General features: G+C 38.6%; 1 protein-coding gene across 1 annotated transcript; it reads right to left on the bottom strand.

Moving 5' to 3' along the window:
* Positions 1–2,077: 2,077 nt before the first annotated feature.
* Positions 2,078–9,158, bottom strand: stard7 (StAR related lipid transfer domain containing 7). Its single transcript, XM_082158428.1, has 8 exons — positions 8,166–9,158; positions 6,953–7,113; positions 6,693–6,742; positions 6,383–6,493; positions 5,452–5,534; positions 5,244–5,343; positions 5,071–5,155; positions 2,078–4,525 (listed from the first exon to the last, which is right to left on the bottom strand). Exons 1-8 carry the CDS (start codon positions 8,618–8,620, stop codon positions 4,359–4,361), a joined length of 1,212 nt encoding a protein of 403 aa, XP_082014554.1. The 5' UTR covers positions 8,621–9,158; the 3' UTR covers positions 2,078–4,358.
* Positions 9,159–12,543: the final 3,385 nt, after the last annotated feature.

Here is a 12,543-nt window from a genome sequence, read left to right on the forward strand (position 1 = left end):
TGACCTATGACTAATCTTTTCTTTTTTTAATTTTGCAGCCATCCTTAGTCGCAGTCTATCACGAACACCTTTTCGACAATTCTCCCACTGTGTGGGACACAGTTTCTCGATCATCACCTGCAACAACTCTAGGATACTGCTCTTCTCGATTTCATGTGTCTTCCAGTTTTTGGAAACCTGAATACAATCCTTATTAAAATAGATACAACATCGAAGGATGGTCGAAGAAGACTCTTGATGACAACTTTTGATGGTCTTTTTGAATTATCTTCAACCAGTGATCCATGAGTTTGTGGTTCCACCTTGACTTGGAGCCTTGATCTGTTCTCAGACATCCTTTATTGTAATCTGCATGATTTTGAACAGCATTTTAATGTCCATGGACCATTCTGTCTTGTCTTTTGTAACAGCTCCAGAACCTGGACGAGTTTCTACTGACTTTATGACTTTGCCCAGGACACCATTGTGCTTGATCTAACCATGCAGTTCCCTTTCTGTCCATGGTTGTGCCAAGCACTTTGGAGACTTGTGTGCACTTTCTTCCATGTTTTTCTTCTTACTTTTTGTTCATTTCCAACAGTCTGTTGAAGTGTAATGTTCTTGTCCAAAACAAGAGTGTTTTAAATAATAAAATCCCTTGTGTTGCTTTGTTTGTTAAGTGTGACATGATCATTATAGCTAGAAAAATGAAACAAGGAGTGGAAATCGTGACACTGTGGTCAAAATAGTGTTAGTTCTGTTGCCAACCAGCACTTCCTCAACAAAGCGGATACCATGGCTTGACATATTTCTCTCTTTGTCTTTTCCATTGCCTTTTACAAAATATGAGCCGTAATCATATAGACATACAGCGGGACACATACCCAACCCCCGCTTTTATTTCAATTTTACAATTTGTTTGAAAATAAGGTATGAAAAAGGCAATTGCATTACCAAAGTCTAGCTGCATCCCCATTCATCCTAAAAATATGTATGGATAAATTTGGCACGTCAGCCACCGTTTTCAATATTGAAACAATCTGGCCAAAAAGGCTTTAGTAATGTATGTCTTGGAGTAAATGCAATCTTAGAAGAAATCGGGGAGGTCATGATGGGTGGAGCTCACTGCAGAGAGAGCAGCATTTACAGTCAGTCTCCAGATGAATGAACCACTCTGTTTTACCGTCAGAGGTCATGTTTTGCACTGCTCAGCTCCAGTCATTTTCAAAGTAATGGACTCTGCTTGGATATTGTGTCATCTGTTCGTCTGTGCACAAGTATCTTTTATTTAATACTTTGAGATTCAACCTCTACAGGAGAGCAACTCGCATTGTTTATGTCACCTTATGAAGCTTTAGCTGATTTGTTAAGCGGTATAAAAAGATGCATTACAATCATAATATGGATGCAATCCATCAATAAATGCTACCAGAGAATTCCAGCCAATGAAAATGTGCTATAATTAAAGAACAACCATGGCAACCATGTACTTTGCCAGGATATATATATATATATATATATATATATATATATATATGCTGAAGTCAGTGGTCCGGATGTGATGTGCTGTGCATAATGAACAGTAACAACAGCAACACACATATCCATATGCATTACTAGACTTACATTTACTATAACAAGAGAATGGCAGTAGTGTTTGCAAAGCTCGCTGACACACTGCTGGGTGTAGCCAGGGCTTTGCTCTGCAATTATGCCAAGTGGCTGCTTACTGGTCAAAGTAAAAAAACAAAAAAGGTCAATTTTGTCTATATGATGTTAAACTTTTTTTGCCTATTTTATCATCGACTGAAAAAATCCTTCGGTACAACCGTCACATTTAGGGTATCGGGATGTTTAGATCAACCCTCATTATGAGCAATAATAATACTGATGCTGGCCCTAGCAAACACCACTAATAAACATGTAGTTAATACAATCTATCTATGATGTATGTTATTCGACTTAACATTAGTCTGCTGTTATACCCAGAAGTTGATGATTAAAAGCTATAAAAACATTACTTAGTAAACTATTTTGAATTTCACATTACTAGATATACTGTCTACATCAATAAAAACAAAACAAAAAAAACTCAGAATGAATTCAAATTTATTTATTTTCACCAATTAATGATTTAGGTGGTTCATTTTCACATTTTCACAACTCATGCTCCAGAGCTCTCACTCGTTCATTCTATCTCACTTGATATTACAGTAGAACGCTTTTAGTTTAGATATTAGAAAGTGAAAATGCTATCAAGTGCATTAAACTTCAGTTAAGCTTAAATACAACATCCGGTGCTTTGACTCAAGACACTGTTCAGTGTACTAGAGAAATGTCTGAAATTTCAACGTGATGAAATAGCATGATGAAACACTAAACATGCTCAACAACCATATTCAGGACCGGTAAAGACATGTCAAATCGCTTGGAAATAAATTAACACTGTTACTTTTGTGAAACAGAAAAATATATGACACTTGGAAGTTTGCATTTGTATGTATTAAGGAGCAAAAAAAAGAGTGTAGTTACAAGAGCCTTTTTCTGTGGTATTCGACAACATGCCATAGATGACAATAGAGCGTAACTTCTATTAACCTGGCATATTCCTCAGGAAAAGAAGACATACCTTTGACTGACTTCTGTGAGCAATAGTTTTAAACATGAAACAAAATCATTGAAAACCATGACAGAGCAGTTGATCTTCAATAAAACAAAACAAAACAAACAAAGACAAAAATTGTATTTTTGCAGCCTTTTTTTAACTTAAACACACCAGAATGTAAACAGGGCGGAGTTATCAGTGTTAAAAACACAAACACATCTTTTTATGAACCTGGCATGACAAGTGTATTATGATTGAATAAAAAAAAATAAAAAAAACAAGAACACAACAATAAAAACAACTGGGGGAATTAACAATTTCATTAACTATATGAGCGAACAGGATGGATATTCAAAAGCAAAAAGTCACATGGTTGAGTATATGGATGCATTCTTTGGGACAAATCACATTTCAAGTGAAACATAATTCCACAGCAAGTTTAGTTACCACTCCAGTAACGTAATATGCAACACAGGAAATTGATGTTTCAAGAAAGCGTCACCATCAAGTGCTTCATTCAAATGAAGACGTCATACAAGAGTATATTTTTGCACACATCCACCAAGTAACATTTCACCTTGGGATTCAATAGATCTGCTTTCATTTTAATTGTCCCACTGCAGAAACCATGAAAAGAAACGGAGAACAAAAGTCAACGTGCACGTACCTTTGCATTTCCTCAGACGATTAACATACATTTTTGTCCACACGGCAAACTGACGTGCTACTGTATCTGTAGCTTCACTGCTACGTTATGACAAACATCATTATGAAACGAAAGGACGGAGACCAGAAACTTCATTTACGGTATGTCCTCATGATGTTCAAAGTCATTTCTGTTTAAAGTGTGTAATCTGCATTAACAAGCCAAGCTTGACTCTACCAAATCATTTTTATTATTTTTTATTTTATTTTTTTAAGTATAAACATGTATAATATAGACAATCCCATTAAAGTGGATTCCCAAACACACACACACAAAAATCCCATTATTCTTTGCACTTGCACAAAATCCATCCTGCAGTGAGTTTGTATGCAGCCTGCCCTTCCACTTTCATTACAATATGGATTCAGTCAGCATAACTGTCTCTCATAGCATCCTCATTTGCTGGAGTTCAGAGTACAAAAGATGTTTTAGACTCCAAACAGCCCTGTAGAGCGCAGGAGGAAGTCCAGCCGGTTCGTGAGGATGTTGCGGTTCACATAAGACACGCCTCTCTTTTGTTTCCAGAGCAGGTTTTGGTGATCCTATGAAGGCTGTTTGGGTTTTACTGGCAAATGAACATTCAACACAGTAAATGAGGACGATGGGGAGTCGATCCGGATCTGCCGAGAGCAGTTCACCACAGTATAAGCTGGAGAAAAGAACCACAAAAAGAGAGAGAGAAAAACATACTTCCTGAACTTGAAGCTTGCAGGGCGTGTACACTGTTCTCCAGTTGTTTTTCCGCATTTCAACTGCATGATCTATTCTGATGATCGTAATATACAGAAATGCGCAGTGAAATCCTGCTTTAGTACGAGCGTCTACGATTAATAACGGCGTTATTTTGGCTCATCTCAGATAGATGCACCCTACAGAAAGAGGAAGTAAACTAACAGCACAACAAGTGAGGGATGCGAGGGCTCAGTTTGACAGCTAGTGCAGTTGGTCAAATGGCATAAATGAATTTGGGGAATAGATGTCTTTGTGGCTTCAATTAATGACCCCACAACAACAATATTCGGATCAGGGTCATTTTGCCACAGTACATCAATCGCTGCAGCCAGACGCTCAGGCGTAGATCTGGCTTGGGCCTCTGTTGTGAGCGTTGTCAGCTCCAAGTCGGTCTTGTGTGGGTTGGGTTGGCTTTACAACGCTGACGTAGTCTTTGACACCGAAGTCCATGTTTTTAGCTCTGAGTGCAGCGGTGTGGAGCTTCTCCAGGAAGTCTGGCATGCCTGTGGGACAGAGGAAGTGAAATCGATGCTAACAGGTGTCAAGAAACAGCAGCTGCAGAACTCAAGGACGACTATCATAACGGCAACCAAATCATCTGTGAAATTCCAAACTGTGATACTAACATGAATAACAGTTTTCTATGAGAATATATTTCAAAATACTATTTATTCCAGTGATCAAAGTTGATTTTCCATCATCATTACGCCAGTCTTCGGCGTCACATGATCCTTCAGAGATCATTCTAATATGCTGATTTGCTGCTCAAGAACAATTCTTAATATCATCATCTTAATATGTTTGCAGAAACAGCGATATATTGTTTCTTTGAAGAATAGAAGTTCAAAAGAACAGCATTTGTTTGACATTATAAGTCTTTACTGTCACTTTTTATCAATTTAATGCGCCCTTGCTAAACAAAGTATGGCAAAAAGGTAATTTTTTACCCTGGATACAACCCATTTAAAAAAAAACTCTAGTTATATTTAATGGCCAAATAGGAGCGCACATTTCAGAACGGTGAGAGTGCATAAGACAGACGGCTCACCACTAGACACCATCCAGCTGACGCAGTAGCGAGGGAAGACCGTCTGAGGATCGTCGCTGTAGGTCAGCAGGTAGTCAAAGCCATTCTGTTAAGACAACATAATTAACTTAAGACTAAGGCATACTAAGACCGACCACAGACAGACTGACACACAGGAGACTCCCTGTTCTCACCTCATCAAATGACCTGTGTGGGCGGATGACCAACTTAGACTGGTAAGAGTGCACTCGGACAAATTCCTGGGTCTCCGGGACAATGGGGTGTTTAACCGCTCTAAGTGGAGAAAAAAGGCAAACTTAATGTAAGGGACACACTAAAACCAATAAACACTCATTCAAAAATGACTAAATAATGCCTTTAAAACATGGCAATAACACTTACCTGGAGACTAACATCATTAAGTTGTTCTCCACATCGATGTGATATCGGCGCACATAGACGTAGTCTCTGGAGTACATAGGATACTGCACAGGAAAGGTCAACAAGTAATAACATTATTAATTAATAAACAGCAATGTAAATACTAACAGATACATCAAATTAAAAAATGAAGCTTACGGATACGTTTACATGACAATGATGTATTAAAAACGGAAAAGTTGTTTCTATTGCGTTTTTCATGTACAGACGACAAAGCTGTCAAAATGATCCCCGTTCACACGGATACGCGAAAACAGCTAAAAAGGTTGTATTATTCATGCCAGGCCAGTAGATGGCGAAGTCACTTTATAAAGAAACACTTCACGCCTACAGACTGAACACGTGATATGCATGCGCATAACGTCACCGTTTTCACAAATTCACGTTTTTGTAGTTTACACAGAGACAGAAACGGTATTGTTGGTGTCCTGTAAACGACCCCTAAAACAACTAATACATTTGTTATTCTTGTCATTTTAATCAAGTTACACTGTGAACACTACTGATATTGAATTTATAACTCAAATATGTGAATTAATTGTAATATAATAAATACTTAAAATCCTAATTTTAATAACTCAAATTGATTAACTACACAATCAAGGCTGTTGTTAACTTGTGAATACCCACAAGTCCTTGCACTTAAATAATTTCTGTATGCTTGGTCACACTTAAAGTAGTCAACCTACTAAGATTTTGAAGTTTGAATCATCCAAGCAACTTCCTTCATCAACGAATTCACAAGCACAAAGAAGATTAGGATTAAAGGCTTTTAAATCTTCTGTCAACTAGTACTAGATTACACTTCCTTTAATTCAACCCAGGCCGACTCACTTTCCATTGCAAAATGTCTTATGACAGAACGCAGCAGAGAACTGGATTCATAGCTTACTGGAAAATGTGTCGCCCAATGAACGACCTCGGTGCCAGTGTTGACATCCCTGTCCACCACTTCCAGTTTGATAACCAGTGCGTCCCACTTCTTTCTGTACTCTGTGTCCAACTGGTGTGAAGGGAAATATTTGGGAGTCTAAATATAACATTCAAATTCCAACCACATGCACGCAACTAGAAATGTCATCATAGATAACAAGAGTGCAAGGCAGGTGATGCTTGAAATGTGTAAAGCCCAAAGTATACTTTGTTCTTTAATAATGAAATAAACTGCACAAGCTTAATATTAATTCAATTATTAAGTATACCTGAACATTGAAGAACTGCCGGGGGGTGACGTCTGTATATGAACCAAACACTGTAAAGATGTAAATAGATTATTTGAATAGTATTAGACAAATGATTATGATGATTATCATTTAAATATTAAAGTTTTTAAAGGTGCACACGCCCTTGCAGAAATATCCTATTCACAAACATATTCAAAACACACATTCATTTATAAAAATATAATGTAATAAAAGTAATGAGACAACAAATATATGTAATGTTACCATTTAAAACGTACCTCTGTATTCAAAAAGATGGCTACCCTGGATAGGTCTCCTCCAAACTCTGAAGTTTTTCTTCTCCATGACCACCTCCCAGCCTGGATCCACATACGCGGCTGTATTTGGGGTCACATTCTGGCTCCTCACAGACTCCATGGCCTGCAGCTCCCATGCACACCTAAAGCACAGGTTCACACAAGTTGCTTTATAAAAGATAAGAACATGAAAAGATGCAAAATGTGTTCAAATATGACATTTTGCTAAACTGTGCCTCTCCTCTCCCCTGACCAAAACCACACCCTCAAAATCCCCACAGCCAATCCGATGTCAGTTCACGATGTCAGTACAGGGCGGTCTGCTCCACTGTCGTTATTTTGCTTCTTACAAAGCTAAAGCACGGTTGATAATAGACACGTAAGCTAGCTTTTAAAGGTAGGGTAGGCAATTTGTTTTATAAAAACTTTAAGTTATACTGAAACTAAACTTTTCTTCACATTCTGATAGCAATCAATAATAGAAGTGGTCTAAATACTAAAACATGTAGACCTAACAGGACCAAAAACTGTTCGTCCAATCATTGCATTACAATGTCCTACCTGCCTGTCAACATATGCATTTCCAAACCTCCATGCACCCTGCTCGCGCATACATCACACCACACGTCATCAGCGCGTTCCATAAGGCGCCGCCTTTTACAGTTCCTCCTGAACCAAAACGGGCTTATGCTGCGTTCACGCCATGTCATAACTGTAATTACGAGATGGCAACCTGTGATGTTCTACCCAAAGCGGTTCACGTCATCAGACTCAGATTTGTGCGTTTCTATGCCAACAATATCAATGCCGAAATGAATCTGCAGCAGTCAAGTGGTACAATAAGAGCTCTGTAAGTTGTTTACATGTATTGTTACGGTAATGTGCTTTGTGACATGAGGTAATTTAACACCGTCTCTCTTGTCTTGTGATGCTTTGCTGCTGCTGTGCATGTGTTTTGCATGTGCAATGCATGTGTTTTGGAGGAGGCGTGGCTTTGGAGATACTCTGAAGGGACAGTGGGACCTTATGCTTTCAAAGCTAACTTAGCTTGCTATTGCTAGCCTGTCCGGAATCACATACCCTACCTTTAATTAGTGCGAATGTCAAATAATGGGAAGACATTATGTGTCGCATTTCTAATATTACATAAAGCACCTTGATGTCACATAAAACAATCCAGAAGTGAGGAAAATACCTTCTCAGCTCATCATCTCGGATCTTCTCTTCTTCCCACATGAAGACTCCAGCCAGCGCCGCGATGAGCTTCCCCGCGGGAGCGTGTTTGCTCTGCAAGCGTCGCCATATGCTGCCCACGAGCGTCCACCTGCTTCTCTCCGAGTACAGGTTTGAGTAGAGCTCTCCTATCTGAAGAGCCCGTCTCAGCCTCTGGCCTGTCACAAAACTACAGTGGCTGGCGAATAGAGACAACAGTCTCTCCTTCTTCTTGTTGTTGTCGGAGGCCAGTTTGTTCGTTCCCCTTCCTGCTTTTTGGAGCCATGACATCAGCAGGCCCGCGCGCTCACCCAGCCACGAGAAACTCCACGATTTGCTACTTATCGCACCAGTTTGATTAAAAGTGCTAAAGCGTTGCAGTCGGACAGCTCTGGCCCCCAAGTTACACACAGGGCTATTCTGGACGGAGGAGAACATTCTAGAACCACGAACCGATTATACCTAGAATTCGACTTAGAAGTGCACTTTAAAGCGCCCTGAATTAGCTAAAAAGCAATGATTTACTATACAAATTAGTTCCCATGTGGTACTAGGGCTCAGATAACAAGTGCAACCCCAATGTCAAGTGGACATGCTATTATCTTGCAATCTAGGTAACGACAGCTGAAATGCACGAGCAAAATAAACAAATTTTTCTTATTTTCATCTCATATTATAAACGCTATAAGGGTAATTTATTGGATAAACAAACAGTTTGACATTTGCGAACGACTGCAAAAACAGATCAACTGACTAACATTAGCTAGCCAAGCCTTCTCGTCATGCCACCACGGGCAAACTATGATTAAATCAACAAAAACAACTCGAATGTTTTAACAGTATATCATACACGCTAACGTTATTTTATAACAGCTAAATTGATTATCGTATTCTTATGGTTAAATTAATCTTACTTTTATCTTCGTGCGTTAGCTTCATGCCCCCTCACGCCTCTCTAATGAAATGCAAGTTTGCATGACAAACAAGCCTGTTGGCCACGCCCATCTCACTCTTTGCGAGTTATTATTGGCTGTCTCTTACTTCGAGGATGCGCCTTTACTTCTAATAGGCTGATAGGGCTGTCTGTCTTCTTAGTTCCAGACCGTGGATCAACCAGCATGTTTACATGACTCACCTTAAGTCAACCCCATGGTAAAGGTCCTCTACAATTGTAAGGTTAAACATTTACCACGTGGCTGTCCGTGCTGTAACGATTAAATTACTTGATAAACCACTTATTTCATGCATAGTATTCAGAATTAGTATAAGTATATTATGTACACTACCAGTCAGATGTTTGGACACACCTACTTATTATTTATTATTACATCATCACATTTTGGAGTAACTACGATTTTTTTTTTTGTGGGGGAGAAATTCATGCATAGGCATCTATCTATCTATCTATCTATCTACAGTGAGGAAAATAAGTATTTGAACACCCTGCTATTTTGCAAGTTCTCCCACTTAGAAATCATGGAGGGGTCTGAAATTGTCATCGTAGGTGCATGTCCACTGTGAGAGACATATTCTAAAAAAAAAAAATCCAGGAATCACAATGTATGATTTTTTAACTATTTATTTGTATGATACAGCTGCAAATAAGTATTTGAACACCCGAGAAAATCAATGTTAATATTTGGTACAATAGCCTTTGTTTGCAATTACAGAGGTCAAACGTTTCCTGTAGTTTTTCACCAGGTTTGCACACACTGCAGGAGGGATTTTTGCCGACTCCTCCACACAGATCTTCTCTAGATCAGTCAGGTTTCTGGGCTGTCGCTGAGAAACACTGAGTTTGAGCTCCCTCCAAAGATTCTCTATTGGGTTTAGGTCTGGAGACTGGCTAGGCCACGGCAGAACCTTGATATGCTTCTTACAGAGCCACTCCTTGGTTATCCTGGCTGTGTGCTTCGCCTTCGGGTCATTGTCATGTTGGAAGACCCAGCCTCGACCCATCTTCAATGCTCTAACTGAGGGAAGGAGGTTGTTCCCCAAAATCTCGCAATACATGGCCCCGGTCATCCTCTCCTTAATACAGTGCAGTCGCCCTGTCCCATGTGCAGAAAAACACCCCCAAAGCATGATGCTACCACCCCCATGCTTCACAGTAGGGATGGTGTTCTTGGGATGGTACTCATCATTCTTCTTCCTCCAAACACGGTTAGTGGAATTATGACCAAAAAGTTATATTTTGGTCTCATCTGACCACATGACTTTCTCCCATGACTCCTCTGGATCATCCAAATGGTCATTGGCAAACTTAAGACGGGCCTTGACATGTGCTGGTTTAAGGCGAACCTTCCGTGCCATGCATGATTTCAAACCATGACGTCTTAGTGTATTACCAACAGTAACCTTGGAAACGGTGGTCCCAGCTCTTTTCAGGTCATTGACCAGCTCCTCCCGTGTAGTTCTGGGCTGATTTCTCACCTTTCTTAGGATCATTGAGACCCCACGAGGTGAGATCTTGCATGGAGCCCCAGTCCGAGGGAGACTGACAGTCATGTTTAGCTTCATCCATTTTCTAATGATTGCTCCAACAGTGGACCTTTTTTCACCAAGCTGCTTGGCAATTTCCCCGTAGCCCTTTCCAGCCTTGTGGAGGTGTAAAATTTTGTCTCTAGTGTCTTTGTGACAGCTCTTTGGTCTTGGCCATGTTAGTAGTTGGATTCTTACTGATTGTATGGGGACAGGTGTCTTTATGCAGCTAACGACCTCAAACTGGTGCATCTAATTTAGGATAATAAATGGAGTGGAGGTGGACATTTTAAAGGCAGACTAGTAACAGGTCTTTGAGGGTCAGAATTCTAGCTGATAGACAGGTGTTCAAATACTTATTTGCAGCTGTATCATACAAATAAATAGTTAAAAAATCATATATTGTGATGTCTGGATTTTTTTTTTTTAGATTATGTCTCTGACAGTGGACATGCACCTACGATGACAATTTCAGACCCCTCCATGATTTCTAAGTGGGAGAACTTGCAAAATAGCAGGGTGTTCAAATACTTATTTTCCTCACTCTATCTATCTATCTATCTATCTATCTATCTATCTATCTATCTATCTATCTATCTATCTATCTATCTATCTATCTATCTATCTATCTATCTATCTATCTATCTATCTATCTATCTATCTATCTATCTATCTATCCAAAATAAATGCATAGAAACAGTTTGAACTTTCTTTCTTTCTTTCTTTCTTTCTTTCTTTCTTTCTTTCTTTCTTTCTTTCTTTCTTTGGAAATACATAAATCCTGGACCAGGAAAGGTAGAAATGCTCTTGCCATTAAAGTTGTTTTGCTGTGGCCACATGGGGGAGTTACAGCATATCTTCATAGAACTTCATTAAACTCTATCCCCTGATGGTCACATAGATGAATTAGAAGGGTTTTCAAGTACAGGAAACAGTAAACGCATTTAAAATTTGAACACATGACCATTAATCATCTCCAACAGACAACAATTGCCTGCTATATTTGAATCTGTTTGTATATACAGTATACATTGTGTGTATTTATACACACACACATACATATAATGTATACTGTATACAAACAGATTCAAATATAGCAGGTTTGGAATCATACATAAAGGTAAAACTGGCCTAAATTGTTGTCTGTTGGAAATGATTAATGGTCATGAGAGAGAGAGAGAGAGAGAGAGAGAGAGAGAGAGAGAGAGAGAGAGAGAATTTAAGAGGCCAAATTAAAGAGAGAGACGTTTTACAAAAACATTTTTTGAATCAATTTAGATATTCCACATTTTTACCAAGTACAACAGATCAATCTGCACTCCTGTTTATATCAGGGGCAGTATGTTTCTGCTTTAAATGAATAAATTGTTTCAATTAATACATTGTTAGCTAACTGCATGATGTACATTTCTGAAATACTTGGACACAGTCAGCTCTGATAGATCACTTCATTGCCATGCACTTTCTGTAAAGCTGCTTTGAAACTATATTTATTGTAAAATGCGCTATACAAATACATGTGAATTGAATTGAATATATCGTTTTATTTTACATTTGTTTTGACCAAATTACCAAATCAAAAACAAAATAGTTTAATGTCCTCTGTCCTTTTATCCTCATATTCACAAATACAGATGAGTTAGCCTATACTTCCATTTTTTTTTCAGACAAAATGTAAATATATAACATAAAATATATAATTTACATATGTAAATAAGTAACTTAAGTAACTCTAAAACAAACAAATGCTTTTTATAGATTTACAAAAAGAACATTCTTTTCCAGCATCTGAAACATCTAAAGCAATGTGGGGTGGATGTTGAATTTACCTTTATTTGTAATGCAGCATCCAGGCATTTTCCAGATTATAAATTTACAGA

This window comes from Leuciscus leuciscus (assembly GCF_965113295.1).
Source record: "Leuciscus leuciscus genome assembly, chromosome: 24".
NCBI classification, from domain to species: Eukaryota; Metazoa; Chordata; class Actinopteri; order Cypriniformes; family Leuciscidae; genus Leuciscus; species Leuciscus leuciscus.

Coding starts and splice junctions, on each gene's coding strand:
- stard7 (XM_082158428.1), bottom strand. CDS start 8,620: ATGTTCTCCTCCGTCCAGAATAGCCCTGTGTGTAACTTGGGGGCCAGA. Junction 5,344..5,451: donor TTAATGATGTTAGTCTCCAG/GTAAGTGTTATT, acceptor TTCTCCACTTAG/AGCGGTTAAACACCCCATTG. Junction 5,156..5,243: donor CACACAGGTCATTTGATGAG/GTGAGAACAGGG, acceptor TTGTCTTAACAG/AATGGCTTTGACTACCTGCT.